The 17,372-nt window shown below is 40.7% G+C and overlaps 1 protein-coding gene across 1 annotated transcript in view; it reads left to right on the top strand.

Annotated features, from left to right (window-relative positions):
- Positions 1-347: 347 nt before the first annotated feature.
- KDM3B (lysine (K)-specific demethylase 3B) overlaps positions 348-17,372 on the top strand; it is a 46,046-nt gene continuing 29,021 nt past the window's right edge. Inside the window, exons 1-10 of the mRNA XM_009880900.1 lie at positions 348-509; positions 2,971-3,084; positions 3,545-3,650; positions 5,162-5,286; positions 6,793-6,861; positions 7,771-8,349; positions 10,927-12,172; positions 12,530-12,731; positions 14,079-14,293; positions 15,347-15,499. Of these exons, the coding sequence (XP_009879202.1) occupies positions 465-509; positions 2,971-3,084; positions 3,545-3,650; positions 5,162-5,286; positions 6,793-6,861; positions 7,771-8,349; positions 10,927-12,172; positions 12,530-12,731; positions 14,079-14,293; positions 15,347-15,499 (2,854 nt within the window). The 5' untranslated portion in view covers positions 348-464. The remainder of the gene's footprint in view (positions 510-2,970; positions 3,085-3,544; positions 3,651-5,161; positions 5,287-6,792; positions 6,862-7,770; positions 8,350-10,926; positions 12,173-12,529; positions 12,732-14,078; positions 14,294-15,346; positions 15,500-17,372) is intronic.

Genomic DNA, 17,372 nt, shown 5'->3' with positions numbered 1-17,372 from the left:
AAAGAGGCTTGCATTGGGTTGTCAGGTGTATTTTGGGATGAACAATTTTCACATCTTTAATTTTTTATGGGGAAATGCAGCATTTGGAATTGGAGGTGTGTGTTTGGGGATAAATGTTTTTTCATAGGTTTTTAATTGCTGTGAATGTGATTCCCATTTCTTTTGTAATGTTTGGTAGCTATGTAGATGTGGTGTTCTCAGTGTTGTCATTACGACACTTACCGTGATTTTTCTGACTAAAGTTGCTGTCTCCTTATCCTTAGGGATTGCAGGAATCTATTTTTTTTTTATTCAGTGTCAGAAAAGAGCTGAAATGCCTTTTATTTTTTATTTTTTATCAGATCTTTGTGGAATTTGATGGTTGTAACTGGAAGCAACATGCCTGGGTGAAAGTCCATGCTGAAGAAGTTATAGTGTTGTTGCTGGAAGGATCATTGGTTTGGGCACCTCGAAATGATCCAGTTATGCTTCAGGGGACTCGAGTCTCACTGGCACAGTGGCCTGCACTGGTGAGTATTTGGCTAAAATCTCTCATATCCTCAGAGGTTTGCATCAACTCTACTGTGAAACACAAGGCTTGGATATCATACAGGGCACTGTGGGGAAAATAAGGGAAGATCGGCGAGGAGTATTGTGAACATGCTCAAGTGACCTGCAGCTGAGGTGTAGAAAAACACATGTATCACACTAATCGTTGTTTAGTCTTGTGTGCCTGGCAAGTAGATGATCTGTGTTTAGATAGCACAGGCCTGTGATAGAGGCACCCTATCGAACACGCTTAAGAATGCTGCCCTGCTGTGGGAGAGATAAAAGTGCAGTGGGAAACTCCTGTGTGAATTCACCTGTGTGAATCCCTGATGTACAGGCAAAACCCAGCAGTCCAATAAATCTCTAGCACAGACCGAGCTCTGCGGTGCCTGCGTTCCCGCTTGCGTGCCTCTGCCCAGGTGCTGCTTCGGGGATCCCCTGGTTCGCGAGGTAACAAAAATAAATTTGCACTTTGCATTTCATCTGTGGTTTTGTGGTTGTTCCTGTGCCCTGCCTGTGTCAGCTCACACAGGCACCATTTTGCAGGTACCCAAAATTGCTTGGGGATGGGGATTTTTTTAAATGGTAAATAGGAGAGCAATTAACTGGGAATTATAGTGCCTTTGGAAAGGCATCTGAGAGGCGGTATGCTTCCAGTTCCTGCCCCAGAAATTGAAAGCTGTTACTTCACAGAAAAGAGGTATTGTTTACCAATGGGTCTCGGAAGAAATGTGGTACAGATGTGGGGCTTTGAGCAACGCGGTCTAGTGGAAGGTGTCCCTGCCCGGGGGCGGGGGGTGGAATCAGATGAGCTTTAAGGTCCTTTCGAACTCCATAACCATTCTATGATTCTGTATCTGAAGGTGTTCAAGGCCAGGTTGGATGGGGCTTGGAGCAACCTGGTCTGGTGGGAGGTGTTGCTGCCCATGGCAGGGCATTGGAACTAGGTGATCTTCAGGGTCCCGTCCAACCCAAACCATTCTATGATAAATTGACACTTGAGCTCAAAACAACAAGTTCAGCACTGCATCTTTCTTTGAAGGTTTCTTTATTGCTGTTGTCTTAAGGCAGAAGAAAACTAGGCCTTTACAGCAGAGACTCTGTATATAGTGTTTTTTCCATAGGCAGAGTTTTCCTTTCAGTATTTTTCCAACTTGTCTCCAGGAGTGAACTCCAGTTTAATTTCATCTGGGAAACTGTGTGTTTATACAGGATCATTTTCTTTCAGGTGATTCCCAAATATCTCGGTATCTGAGCGATTTGGGGGTGTTGCTGTAGTCCGCACACTGACTGTGTAATGAGTTGTGTCAGAACCTTTTAGAAGACTGTTAGAAGCAAATATGGGTCCACTAAGATCCCCGAGTATTTTGACTATAACTCAGGCTATACCTGTAGACTTTCTGAAAAAAATGTTTTCGTGCTCTGTACTGCCTTGTGAGCGCTCAAGCTTTTGCTGAGTACTGGAGGCCCACCCAGGTAACTGGGTGGGAATACAGACTGGAGCTAACCAAAGCACCAGAGTACATAGTGTGCAATGTAGACAATTCTGGGAAGCCAGCTACTTAGCATTACAAAGTGGACGGGTTTTTTGGTGGGGTTGTTGGGGTGGTGGTTGTGGGGGTGTTTTTTTGAAATATATCACTTATGAATGTGTATTCATCCTTTCTTGTAATCCTGCTCACTTTTAGGCAATAGTTTTACATAAACAGAGAAAATACACTTTATATTCATACTGTTGTGTACAGGGGAACGGAGTGTGAATAAACTTGATGAGAATTGTTAAGGGAAAAATGTCATGAATACTTGTGTGTTAAAATCATGTAAGTGTGAGACAGATAACATGTTCCAAAAACTCGAGTGGTTGGCAACTTCCTCTTCCATCAGCAAGTTACGTTATGAGATTATCATTCTGATTCTACTAGGTATTTTTAGTGATTTGTCCTGCAGCTTGAATAGCAATAGTACACCTGTTATGAAGTTCAGTTTTGCACAAAACAGTAGTAAAAAAAGCTCCCTTTTAATAATATGCCTATAAATTACTTACACCTGACTTCTGCATGGGAATGAAAATGCTATACCTGAAATATGTAGGATAGTTTGGACCATTAACCAAAGCATTTTTTTAACCTGAGCATCAGAAGGTGCTTACCTATGAAAAGGCAAATACCACAAAAGGTGTTTTCAGTTCTGCTTTAAGTTCTAATGAAGAGGTGGAGCAAATTTTCTGTAATTCCTTCTTGTAATATGCCACACTTGCAAGAATTATTGGCTACACTTAATGAGGAATAATTTGCATTAAAACTCGGGCACTGGGTGGTGCAAGTTGAGGAGGGAAATTTTTTATTCTTTGTGATACTTAAATTGCATGTGAAAGCAAGTATTGCTGGCCTGGATGTGTGCTCAGTCACTTTTATAATCTTTGTTTTTTATTGTTCATCACAGACCTTCACTCCTCTAGTAGATAAACTGGGTTTAGGCTCTGTGGTCCCAGTGGAGTTTCTCCTGGACAGACATTTACGTTTCCTGTCTGATGCCAGTGGATTGCGTTTGTTTCAGGTAGCTGAACTGTCTTCAGTTAAAGTGCGAATTTAACTTTGTGCTGTGCCTGTCAGATTAATTTTTTTTTTTTTTTTTTTTTAACTGTTCCACTTACATAGTCTTGTCTTCCTTCTTTCACTACTCTGTCATGTATTAGCGTTTGTTTCCGTGCTTTTCCAGGTGCTTACACTAACCTCCATCTGCATTCGAAAAGTCCTAGTTCCTCTTTTGGAGCACTAGCTGTTAAGCATCGTGTAGCTGGTAATTTCAATGGAAGTTTTGCGATGGCTTTTGCATAGCTAGTCTTTTTTTTTCCTCCTTGCATGTTCAGCAATGTTTTCTTAATTTTACTCTTTTTTTTTTTTTTTGGCTTGTCAGTCTCTTGAGAGCAGTCCAAGAAGAGCTGTCCCTTAAAAACTAATGATTCTATTACCTTAAAAGACTATACTTTTATGATAAAAATGTTTGTTGTTGGCAGATGGGAACAGAGAGTCAAAATCAGATTCTGCAGGAACAGCCTTCGCTAAGAGAATCTGTCAATGCATTGATCAGTGACCAGAAGCTTCAGGAGATTTTTAGTAGAGGTGAGACTGTTCTTCTCGCAGAACTGCTTTGTTGTGGAACAGTTACTGTATGTTGGGGTTTTTAAGGAGAATAGTAATAGTATCTTCTACTGTTTGATTTGGAAGGTCCATTTTCTATATTGTTTTGCAAGTTCTTTACAAAGAACCATTGTTTTATCACAGATACAGGTAAGCAGTTGCAGAGGTACAACCAGAAATACCTACTGGAATGATCACTGAAGATATAGTTAAGTAGGACAACATATTATCGATAATGTCCATGTATTTACAACTTCCCTTATTTAAGTTATAGTTTTGAATTTGTAAAGTTTTGGTCCTGTTCTATGGTTCTGTTCTATAATTCTGGAAATTTAGCAGTGAAGTTGCTCTGTAGTTGTTGATCTTTGGGGGGAAAAAAAGCACAACAAAAAAAACCCCCAAAACAAAAACCAAACCCTCTTGTTATGTCAAATTCAAATGTTGGCATTTTGATAATTAATACATGAATTGTATAAATTGAAAATGTGATGTGGCTGTGGCTGCTCAGGATAGAGTTAATACCTTAGCTGTTGTCTGGGTTGTGTATTAGGGTTAAGCTTGATGGCAGCTTTTATTGTCAGAGTGGCATCTTCTTGAGGTAGGCCACTGTATTACATTTGAAGGATGATGTAATTCTTAATGGGGATTTGGTGCCTTTTCGTGAAATAAAATGTTTATTGATAAAAACGTTATGAGGTCAGTACTTCTTATGTGAGCAAGGAGCTTCAGAATTGTCCGTTTTGGAGCCGCCTTCTGAAGTGTCAAGTTCTGGTTGTATCAGATGCAGGCTGTTGGATCATGTGGATTTTGATGATCTAGTATTAACAAAGTTTTTCTTTTATCTGGACTTAGGGTAAGAGGAAAGCTCTGCATGCTTATGTGGAGAGTGAGGGCAGGCTCAGAGGAAACCTTTCTGTAGATGACCCCTTATCCGTGTCAAAGAATTAAGACTGGTTGGTTTAGAAACATTGGATATTTGTGCAATTATATTAAATTTTCCACAGTTACAAATACATGTTTCCATTCTGAACTGCATGCAATTTATACTGGAATTTGATGCATCTGGACTGAGTCAGAATGCTATGACTGTCCACTGGATTGATGCTTCATAATTACTGGCCTATAGGTTAGAAAGCAAAAGAGTTTAGTTAGCAGGGAGCCCCTGTCTAGCTTGATTTTGTCAAAGGAGTAAGTTTATTTTGATCTTTTGCCTTTTTTTACTTGTAAACAGTATTAATTTTGTCTTTACAATAGCTTTGAGTTACGGCAGTGAGGGCTTATTGACTTTTTACAATAGAATGCTTGGCTTATACAGGATTTGCAGCAGAAGCCCTCACACTTTAGTTTCTTTTCACCTGAAAGATGACACTTCAAGCCCTAACTATGTGCGCAGAACTCTTTTTTTTTTTTTTTTTTTTTTATATTGTATGACTCTTAACTAGTATGACACAAAGCTCATCTGGAAAATGTACTCAGAAGTCCTTCTTTTCCAGGTCCTTACAATGTCCAAGGCCAAAGAGTTAAGGTGTACCAACCAGAGGATGAAAATAGCTGGCTCTGTGGTGTTGTGAGCCATCAAGACCCAATAAGTCGTCTTATGGAGGTGTCTGTGACTGAGGTAAAAATATGAAGCATTGCTTTGGTGTTCATAAAATACCATGAGATATTGAGGAATGGAGAATGACAGCTTCACCAAATCTTGTACTTTTAGTTCTTTGTTATCTGCTTTAAAAGATGTGTCATTATCGTTGTTGTGATTCGCAGAATTTTTTTTTTCCTGTTATGATGACTTTCTGCAATAAAAGATGATACACAGCCTACTTCTGTAAAAGAAGCTATAAGAATTTCTTTGGAAATGAGTGCTGTATGAAAAAATACTGGAAGTGGCTTTCTGGATGGGAGACTCTGCTGATGTACAGAAAGCTCCTTCTGGGTCTGTTATGCTGTGGTCTTCCTATGCCTTCACTCAGCTTCTATCTGACAGGCTGTACAAGCCGTTTGAAACAAGTGTAGCATAGACAATGAGGTCTTAGTCTAATCGATGTATTTTAGCTTAGGTTGTTTACTTTTGCCCTGTTCCTCTCAGTAAACCTAGTAAGTGTTGTAAACAGCACAGAAAATCTGTGCACTGCTAGAGTTGTCTGGTTTGTATTTATGCTTCTGTGTGGTCTGATGTAGTTCAGTCTTACAGCAGCCTGCTCCTAATGGCTTCCCTTTCCAGGAGCAACTAGGAACATGTTTGTGGTGCTGTGTGTAAATTACTGTAGCAGCAGCACTCTTGGGTTTTGTTTTTGGTCCTGTCCTGTGTTCCATGCTCCCCACCCCCATAGCTTCTTCCATATGCAGTAAGATATATGTACAGAATGAATGCACTGAACGTGCCCAGTAAGTCCTGTGTACACGTGCAGTAATCCTGCGCTCTGACTATTAGATCAATTTCTGGGGCACAGGAAAAAAGTATGCTATTGTGGTAAATAAGTATAGTTCTTTGGAGAGCCATTGAAATTGTGGAGTATATGATTTCAGCAGATACAGGTGAGGAAGCACCCAACTTACTGCATATCTAAAAAGGTAACCTCCAAGCACAGTTACAGAGATTGGGTATTCATTGCTCCTTTTCATAGAATCATTATGGTTTGGGTTGGGAGGGACCTTAAAGATCATCCAGTTCCACCCGCCTGCTGTGGGCAGGCACACCTTCACTAGACCAGGTTACTTTTGGGGAGATGCTGATGAGGGCAGTTAGCACAAATTGATGTGCTTCCTTCCAGTAGTATTTTCTACATCTAGCAGAGTGAATGTGCAGGTGGCTAGAACAATACTAAATCAAATTTAGGAAGAGCTGTGCCTCTAGAGGTGCTCAGTAGAACAAATATGCAAGGAAACAGTGGTAGGAATCAAATCTGAAAGTTTTTGAAATAGAGAAGGAACAAAAGGATAGAAGGTAAACTGGAAGGCTGTAGTAGTACTAAGGGAGTGGGACAGAAAGAAAAGGCAAATGGGAGAGGGGCTGCAGAGTAACCCTGTGTTTAAGGTCTCTTATGTTGATACTATAGACTCTGAATTAAAAACTAACCTTTTTTCTTCCTCCTACCTCTTCAATATCTATCTGCATAAAAATTAGAGTGGTGAAATAAAGTCGGTGGATCCTCGACTGATTCATGTGGTGATGGATAACACTTCTCCAAGTGAGGTAATACAGCAGTTCAGGTCTTGTATATACTGTATGAAACTTCATAAAGATTTAGATATTTATGTCTACAACATGGAAACAACTGAAAATTGATGCTATGTTCACTGTGGGCTTTTTTGATAATGTAATTGGAAGAGGAAAATTTTGTTTACCACTTTGAGAAATGGTCATAGCTTTATTTAAACAGTCTTCTCTTTTTGCTCAGGCCTGTTTTACTAAGTTCAGCATGGATCTTGTAGGGGGGGTCAGTAAACATGGTGGTTGTGCTCCATTTTAAAGGGTAGTGCTCTGATAAAGAATGGCTCTCTGTTCACTGCCTTTTTCTCACGGGCTCACCTTTTTAGGCATTTCTAAAAATTACCATCTAGCTTCTCTGAAGCAGGCATGTATGTTTGTGGCATTTCATTGCTTCAGTTGAGAGGTTCCATTGATAGCATTTGAACCTGTGTTTTTACTGCAGGCTAAAGGGCAAGCTATCTCCTGTAGTTAAATATTGTAGGCTTTGAGTAGCGGACAGAAAGTGTGCACTTCAGAAGGACTGTGGGGATTAGACTTGCAGGAAAAATTAGTGTGCAGATAGTTTTCATACACTAGCAAGAATTATGTTGGAGTATGGCCGTGTTGCATGTTTCCCAAAGTCTGCCATGAACATGGTATGTGCTACAGCAAAGTAGCTCAGCTAAAAATCTTACTGTGAAGATCCTATCCTAGTACAAAAAAAGTCCAGACCGCACTTATGCTTATGCTCTGTGTTCACACAGTATCTTTCCTTACATGTCTCCATTTGTGATTAAATGTTCCTAAGTTTGAGAGCAGTGTAATAATGTATTCTCTTCTAACAGGAAAATGTTGTTTGAACAGGTATCCTGGTTGTTCTGTTTAGTGATTGCATGCTTTTGTCTCTTATAGGGAGGGGGCCTAAAAGCAGCTAAGTCATCTAAAGGGAAAAAGAAGAAAGAAAGTCTGGAGGGAAAGGATGGACGGAGGAGGAAAAATGCTTCAGATTCTGGGTGTGATCCTGCAACAAAGAAGCTGAAGGAGAGGGGTGAGGTGGATAGCAATGGTAGTGATGGAGGTGAGGCAAGCAGAGGTCCTTGGAAAGGAGGCTCCAATAGTGAAACAGGACTGGATCCAAGGGCCAAACAGTTGCCTTCATTCATTCCTCAGATTAATCGCAATATTCGCTTTGCCACTTACACCAAAGAGAATGGCCGAACACTAGTAGTCCAAGATGAGCCAGTTGGTGGTGACACACCGTTGCCCTTCACGCCATTTTCCTCTGTGGCTGGACAAGCGTTACTAGTTGGATCTGGGTGTAAAGAGGCAGGAAAATCACTGGAACAGGGTGGCCAAGGCACAGTGACTTCTGCAACTGCAGTTACTACAACTGCTTTGACGCCGACAACTGTGAGAATCTCTGATACCAGTTTGCCGGCTGTTACTGGACAGGAGAAACTTAAAACAGGACGATCACAAGCCCAGGGAGAGGTGAGTAGTTCGCGATCCAGCATATTCAAGACAGATACGAATTTGCAACAGATGTTCTGCAACATGTTCCTGTTCCAAAGTCTGTTCATGGTACTGAGAAAACTAGAATCCCTCCCCTCCCAAAGGAAACCTTTCTGTTATCTGATCTAAGAAAGAACTGAAAAGAAAATGAAGCTATTTGGTGGAGGAGTTATAAGAATCAACTTTATAGCACTCTTTATTCACTCTTAATCTGAGAAATGCAGCCTTAAAGTCACTTTAAGCACTGCGCTTAATATATTTAATTTTGTTGTGTCACATGGAAGATAACCTACTCAGTATCTCTTGCCTTTATATAAACAAATACACATGAGAATATGCACTGACTTGAACATTAAGTTACAAAAAAAAAAAAAAAAGGCCTTGAAACCAGAAAAACAATGAGTCTGCATTTAAAGGACCTTTTATAGATGCCCAACTTGTCTGTTACAACTGTGATATCTCTGTAGTAGAAAAATGAGCCGCTCACATCATATACTATCCAGGTCTGAATGCAAAGATATAATTAAAACATTTGAGATGGGTACCTTTAGAATAAATTTTAATAAAGAGCTCAGTCTGGAAGCAGCTTGAAGACCTTTTAGTTATGTCTTTGTTTTCAAGGGGAAAAGTGGAGAAGTAGAAGGGAAACCCTGTTAAAAACAAAATAGAAGACTGTTTAAGTAATCAAATGAAGGCTTATAAACACAAAACAAAACCAAAACCCCACCTCAGTAAATACAGCAAAAATTGAGACGCTCGTGGTCTACTGTATTTAAAAAAAAAAAAAAAGTGAAGAAAACAGGAGATACATTAGAGAGTCCAAGGTAACTGCTAGGAGTTTAAATGGATTACTTTCATCCCTGTCTTTTGTATTAGATGATAGAATGGGGGGAAAGGCGAGATGTTTACCTTGGGATAAGGATTCCTAGATGGTAAGGTGTAAAGGAGAAATAGAATTGTAGAAGACAGGAGTGTTGCATAATTAAGTTGTTATATAGCAATATAACCTGCTCTCTTTTCCGTTACCACACCCCTCCCACCCCCAAAAAAATTAAAAAAAAAAAGAAGAAAAAAGTTCAGAGTTGGGAGCAGCTAAAAACTGTGTAGGTGAACAGTGAAAATTATATCTGTCATCAATGGTATTAAGCAATAACTTTAGTTATACTGAGAAATTTTGGTACCACCTCTCCTTCCTTCCCTCTCCCCACCCCCAAATCATTGTTTTAAATCATTATTAATAATCTGGCTTCAGAATTTGCAGGCAGATCACTAATCCATTTCAAACTGTATTTTACTTGAGGGAGGGAACCTGTCAGAAGTCAGTAAGCCTGTTATAGATAGTTCATATGTGTTATTGCTTCGGACTGTCCACTTTATCATAGTGTGATTTGATCCCTGAGATTACTTAATAAGCTTGGTTTGCATTCATATTCTTATGTTTTTTAAAACTGTAGAACTCAGTTTGTGAAAATTACTTTGGCTCTAAAAAGAAATATCTGAAATTCTAATATCTGGAAGAAGTGTCATGGGGGACGTTAATATGTTATTTCAGTTATTACAGCTGGACGTTGATAACGAGGAACAAACTAAACATTAGTTTGCAGCGTAGTAGGTGTGCAGTGACACTAATGACCAGCAAGATACGTTGTGCAGAGGCTGTGGTAGTATTTAACGTGACCTTGGGATAAAAGTGTATTAATCATGAGTATTCCTCATGAGAAGGTTTCTAAGTGGAAACTCAAAGAAAAGGAATAGAACTGATGAGTTAGTTGCAGAATATAATCAGTTACAGCAGGACTGTAGGAATTGGAAAATCTGAATAAGTATAAATTGAGAAGAGATGAAATGAATATTCTCTATCACTGTTACGGGTCTAGTAGAGATCTGCAATTCAGAAAACTTTCCAGTATTTGAAGATAGTGAAAATTCAGCCCTTTATGCTTAACCTCTACTAAGTAATCCACTGGAAAGCACCACATCATAGCCATCTCTCTACCTGTCAGCAGCCGTGGCTTGCTGTGACCAGGAACAGTTTGTTCACTATCTGCTAGAGGGCTTTCTTTGTTTAATTAACTTTGCAAACTAAGTTAATTATTTCAAGGGTGCAGGTTAAGTACGAGAAGCTTATCAGGATGATCTTGGGGGAGGGTGAAAGACAGGAAATTATTGAAAAGCAGTTTCAGTTAAGGTTCCCTTCTTGCTGATTTGAATTAAAACAATCAGCAGTTTAAATAACTTGCTTTTCTGTGAATTAGTTCACCCTTTATTATGTCTCACTTTTGTTCTAAAGTGTGATAAGACATTAAGTGTTCATTTTCTCCATGTATCTTTAGTATGTAACAGACACCATTAGATCATTAGTTTCAGGAGCTTGTAGGGAGGAAAAATTAATCTAGCAGAATCTTTAAAGAAGTTTCTTCATTGTAAATAATTCTGCTGGAAGTTTCTATGATGGGTGAATAAGTAGAATGCTAATTGTACAATCAGATGAACCAAAGTATTGCTGAATCAAACAAGAATCCTTTAATAGGCTAATGCTTTTTAATTTTGTTTCAGAATTCCCGAAATTCACTTTTGGCCTCTTCTGGATTTGGAGTCTCTCTTCCAAGTGCTTCCCAGTCATTGGTATTTGGGGGTGGAAGGAGCCAATCAAATGGCGTGGTGACTCCAGAAAGCAAGCCTTCTGGGTTTCCTTTTGGCTGTAGTACCGGACAAGAGGCTCAGAAAGATTCTGATCTGTCCAAGAACTTGTTTTTTCAATGCATGTCCCAAAATCTACCTTCCAGTAACTACTTCACGGTCATTTCAGAGAGCTTGACTGAAGATGCCTCTAGTCGGGACTCGTTCAAGCAGTGTACAGAGGGTGTGGGTGCTGGGGTCTGTAAAGGTAAAATTCTTTCAGCGGACACTAAACCAGGAGCCCAGTCTGGCAGTTCTGTGGAGCGGAAGCTGCCTGTGGAATCTATGCCTACCCTTACTCCAGCCTTTTCACGAAGTCTGTTGAATACTCGCCCCACAGATAGTCATGAAAACCTATTTTTACAGCCCCCAAAGCTATCAAGGGAGGAACCCTCAAACCCTTTCCTGGCATTTGCTGAGAAAGCAGAACTTAGTCCTTTCAGTGGCTTTGCATCTTCATCTCAGACAGGAGTTTCTACTCCCTCTACACCTGTGGGTCATAAGGCTACTTCTGGCTGGCCGGAATCACTCACCTCTGCAGACTCTTCTCTAGCTAAGAAGAAAACCTTGTTTATAACAACTGACTCTTCAAAGATCATCTCCAGTACTCCTGGTTCAACAGTTGCTGCTGGTGTTCAGAGCCCTTCCACTGTAGGGAATGGCCGTTCCAGCTCACCGACCAGCAACTTGACACAGCCTATTGAGATGCCCACGCTTTCCTCCAGCCCAACAGAAGAAAAACCAGCTGTTGGGCCTGGGCAGCAGGACAATCCTCTTCTGAAAACTTTTTCTAATGTGTTTGGCAGACATCCACCTGGCTTTTTCTCTTCACAGGCAGAGTTCCCACAGGAGAACAAAGCTCCTTTTGAAGCTGTGAAAAGGTTTGCTCTAGATGAGAGGAGCTTGACATCCAAACAGGACTCGGACTCCAGTACCAATAGTGACCTGTCAGATTTGAGTGACTCTGAAGACCAGTTGCAGGCCAAGGCTTGTATGAAGGGCATCCCAGACCACTTGATGGCAAAGTTAGGCCCCCATGCAGAGCGCAATGCTGAATTGCTGCTGGGGAAAGGAAAAGGGAAGCAAGCCCCAAAGGGCCGGCCTCGCACAGCTCCCCTAAAAGGTGATGGCTTGAATGCAGGGTGCCTTGGAAGCACATGGAGGTGGGATACTGGGATATCTCCTGTGTGATGAGCTAACCACAGGCGTAAACCTCATTTGTGCGTAGTGGACAGCATGCAGGATATTTACAAGGCTTGCACTTAATGCTTCTTTTATGCAAGTTAACATGTTCACTTTGAGAAATGTTTAAGCGTATATTTGTCAGGACAAAAGTGTGGTATGCTGCAGACTTGAACAGTCTTACTGGTTTTGCATGAGTATGAGCATACGGATCTCTGAAGATATGTTTAATGGGGGCAGTATCCTTTTGCTCTTGCAGTTAACTAATGGATTTTTACTTCTACTTTGCCTCACCCAGTTGGCCAGTCTGTGCTGAAAGATATGAGTAAGGTGAGGAAGCTGAAGCAGTCAGGTGAGCCTTTTCTCCAGGATGGCTCTTGCATCAACGTAGCTCCGCATCTGCACAAGTGCCGGGAGTGCCGTCTGGAGCGGTACCGCAAATTTAAGGAACAAGAGCAGGATGACTCAACTGTGGCATGTCGCTTCTTCCATTTCCGGAGGTGCTCAAATTCTTCCTTCCTTCATATGTAGTCTGTGGGCAGAGCTTGGACCGTGTCCAAGCACAAAGTAATTATGGTTTACTTATTTAATGTGCTTGGGTACAATAATGAAGATTTCGAGTGTCTTGCATTTCCCTGCATCTCCTGACTGGAATTCCCTCACTGGGGTGGGAAGAGCTGCTGTTGAAAGATACAGCTGTATGATACAAAGTGAGCCTCCAGGTCCAGCCTCAGGAGATTGAATTTGCTTTATTGGGTAAAATTTTACTGCTGGGTAGCAGTTTGCATGCAATAATTGTTCTCTCCCTCTTTCATAAGGAGTCCAGAACAGAGATAAAATTTTAATTCGGTCAACAAGTAACTAAACATTGGCAGCACGAGGCTAATGTTTGACTTGGTTTTGTTGAGTACAGAACTGATTTTTAGAAGTAGAACACTACCTGTGTTTTCTCTCTGTGTTCTCTGCGTCTTCCAGTTCTTTGGTCTGTCGTGCTTCTCTTCGTCATCCTTAACTGCGTATTCTAGCAAGTGCTGTGCATCTTTTTCCAAAAAGATATATGTTCACTTACTGGCATGTAAAGGATGAAGTGAATTTTCAGTATGTGCCACCCATCCAGCAAGGATTATAGCTGCTTCTCTTCCTGCCTTAATCTAGCTTTGAGGTTAAAGACAAGATTGTTTTTGCTCAAAAATGAAGTTAGCTTTAATATTGGCAGGAGACATTCAGGGTTCTGTAACTTATGTTACACCTTTTACCACACAAACACTAGGAGGGTCAACAACTACTGATAAAACAGATGTGACTCATCTCTGTGGAGAGCAGTGGCAAGAATAGTAGGTACAATGAGGACCTTTGGATGTCTTGTAATGTGAACTGTTAGAACAGTTGTCAAGTGCTAGTGGCCCTAGCCAGAACTGAAATATTCGTTTCCCAAAAGTTGGGAAATAACTTTCTCCTGAGTTAAATTAGAGAATGAGAACCATGCACAATTTTACAAGCAGCGTCATGCAGCAGCCCAAATACATTGAATTTTGTCATGTCTTTCTATTAATAGTATAGAGAAATGTGACTTGCCAAGCTGCAGCGATTTCCTGTGTGTGGAATTTCCCACCGATGCTTAATGGAACCTGGGGATTCATTCTAGTGGGTTTTGTGGCCATTGGCTTTGTGTACCTTATTCTCTGTGTTGTTTGGATTTGCGTAATAATTGTACTGAATGTATAGTATAGTACTCTAGCTTAAGCCTTTTTTCCCCTTTCTGGGTTTATATTCTGATATAGATGCCATTATAGGTTAGTTAAAGGTGGTTTAGCAGCTTCTCAATTGCTCCATCCTGTTCTCTGCAGGCTGATATTTACCCGGAAAGGTATTCTACGAGTAGAGGGTTTCTTGAACCCACAACAGAGTGACCCTGATGCCATGAGCCTATGGATTCCTTCCTCCTCCCCTGCAGAGGGGATTGATCTGGAAACTTCCAAATATATCCTGGCCAACGTTGGGGACCAGTTTTGCCAGCTTGTTATGTCAGAGAAGGAGGCAATGATGATGGTGGAGCCACATCGTAAGCTGGGCTTTTGACGTGTTTTTTGTCCATCTTCTCTGTGTAATGTGTGTACAATGCAGTGGAATAGTCTTGAAAGTGTAATGTAATTTCCTGTTAAAATGCTTCTCCTTTTCTTCTGAAGAGAAGGCTGCATTCAGTTCTTTGGGGTGTGCGTAATTGTGGGACCAGCATTTGAGATTTTCCTTTTGGATCAGTGCAACGTTACTACCAAGAAAGCTAGTGGTAACCTTCTCAGGCATCATTAAATTATTTTTCAATAAATAAATGCAGAAATCAGCTGACCCATACTCCTAAGAAAACACAAATAAGTCCAGAATACTTATCGCTTCAATGAGCAGCTTTTCTTATGTGTTCCTATCCTGTTATGCTCCAGGGACATCACATAACAGCTCAGGGGTTTTTAAGGAGGGAGCAGTACCTGCATTCAGCCTGCAAGGACTCAACTGAGCAGCTTGTTGCTGGCCTTCCTACTGCAAGGGCAGTGGGTTTAGAAAAAATTTCCTAAAGGTATCCAGTTCAGCTTATCACATGGATAGCTCTGACTATCTGATTTTTCCCTTTAGCTTCTGGGATGTTCAAGGGCAGCCCTTTGGAGAGGACTTCCTCTTCCTCAGCAAATGTGTTGGTTTAGAATCCAAAGAGTTGATGGGCATCCGATTAGTAAAACTAAATATGCATTCGTTATAGTTATATAGGTTCACGTTATTTGTTCGTAAAACTAGCAGAAGTTTTAAAATTTTGCTGTAACTCTGTAAATGCTCCTTGAAATTCAGTTATCACAGAGCTCTAAGGTGCTTCATTTCCTTGTTAAGTGTGCATTTTGGGACTTGACCTTACTCGCTCTTAGAAATGGGGATTTTAATAGCATCACAAGAGCAGCAACTCGAAGAATGTGTCTCTGGATGTAAAAAGTATGTGTTTCTATACTCTAAGCTCAAGTCATGCTTCTGTGAATTGTTTCTTTATCAATGTTACTGTGATATTCTCAAATTAGGTGGGAGAAAGGCAAAATGTCAAAGCAATAATTTCTAATGTTCCTTCTCTTTATAGAGAAAGTGGCATGGAAGCGAGCAGTACGTGGCGTGAGGGAAATGTGTGATGTATGTGAGACAACACTCTTTAATATTCATTGGGTTTGTCGCAAGTGTGGTTTTGGGGTCTGTCTGGACTGTTACCGGCTGAGGAAGAATCGTCCACGTAGTGGTGAGTACTGGATTTTTGTCCCCCACGGTTATCTTTGAGCTGGCTGGCTTTCAGTGGGGATGGTCTCTGGGAAGTTGATGAAGGTTTTGTGGGAGTGTTACTGAGTATCAGCTTGGAAGGCTGGAGGTTTGGAACTTTGGCAATACTGTCTTATATGCTGCTGTTTCATTTATTTTTTCCTTAGATACCTGAGTTTTAGCTATTTGGTTAGAATTTGATTATTAAAATTACAACATGAGCAGGCATAGGCTGTGTACTGAGACTACTGTATAGTTCTGTCTTTCCTCAGGGAGTATAAAAGAAAAATTAAGTAATACCTTAACAGTTCGGAATCATCACGAGATGAACCACTAACCAGACATTGCAGAGATCTCCTTTCTGTAACAAGGAGTTAGATTGGAAAGTTTTCTTCTTTTTTTGATTCCTTGATGCACTAGGGTTTGTAATTTGGGGAAAAGTTCAGAAAGTTAAATTTCTAACAAATAGAGGCTGTTTACCTGGTTGCTTTTTTGTATATTTTACTGTATTGAGACTGCTTTAGTAGTGTGGGTGCTGACAATAGACAATCTTATTAAGTGTAAGCCTATTAGTGACAGTTACGTTACTATGTGGAGCAGATGTACAAAATACTGGATGTTAGTGAGTACTGCCGTCTATTCATTATGTTAAAGGTGCCAGAGAACACTCAATGAATTATAAAAGCAATGTTTGTGGTTTTTTAAATAGATAAAAAGTCACCTATTTCTATGTGAGTTAACCCCAGTAGGCAGCTAAGCACCATACAGCCACCTGCTCGCTCCCCTACAGCACTGGGTCTGGGGAAAGAGGGAAGAAAGAGTAAAAGCAGGAAAACTTGTGGGTCAAGATAAAAAAATGTTTAATAAGGGAGGGAGAAGTAGAAAAAGAGAAAAAGAAAACAAAACAAAGCAAGTGACGCAAAGGCAGTCACTCACCACCTACCACAGGTATACCATTGCCCGGCAGTTTCCCAAGCAAAAGATGGCCAGCCCCCTTAAACTCCCTCCTCTCTGTTTTTAGTGCTGAGTGTGACATTGTATGGTATGGAACATTCATTTGCTTAGTTTGGGTCATCTGCCTGGTGATGTTCCATCCCAACCTCTTGTGCACCCCCCCAGTCTGGTGCACTGCAGGGAGAGAGTGGAGTGAGAAACAGAGAAGACCTGGACACTGCGCAAACGCTGTTCAGCAGCAGCCAAAGCGTTAGTGTGTTACCAGCATTGCTTTTGCCACAGGTCTAAAACAGAGCACCACACAAGCTGCTATGAATAAAATTAACTCCATCCTAGCCAGACCCAGTGTAATAATGAAGCCTGTGAAGTTACTGCCAGAATAGACCAGAAGAGAGCATAACAGTCTTTAAGGTGTAGTTAACCAGGGTACAGTGGAAATAGTTGAAAGTAAGTAGAACAGGGTTTCTTGTATCTGCCACTGTACGTGTTTGGAAAAAGCATTTGGGACTGAATATATCACTGACAGAATGTGGTATAAAGCTGTCCATGATTCAAGGGCAATAGTCACTTAAACCCCTTTTCTTCTGACATCAAGGAAATAAATATGATAACCTTATGTGTGCCAGGGGAAAGTGAAGAGATGTCCTGTGCATATAGGAAGTTTTTACTCACTGGTGTACAGAGGAGAGTCAGCACTGAAAAGATTGGTCAAATGGTAGTGGGGTGGGTGTGTGCGGGTGTGGGGGAGTGTGTGTGTATTGCTTATCAATGATGTCTTCCTGAAAACAGTATGGTAATTAAAGTTTATTAATCAAGTCTGAAATTTTGGAGTGGGCCAAAATGTAGAACCAAGGCATTACTTAAATACAATTAGTTGCCTCAAGAGACTTCTGAACTTTGTG

Source organism: Charadrius vociferus, unplaced genomic scaffold (assembly GCF_000708025.1).
Source record: "Charadrius vociferus isolate BGI_N301 unplaced genomic scaffold, ASM70802v2 scaffold53, whole genome shotgun sequence".
Taxonomy (NCBI): Eukaryota; Metazoa; Chordata; class Aves; order Charadriiformes; family Charadriidae; genus Charadrius; species Charadrius vociferus.
Note: the sequence above shows the minus strand (reverse complement) of the source record. Positions and strands in the feature narration are given on the sequence as shown.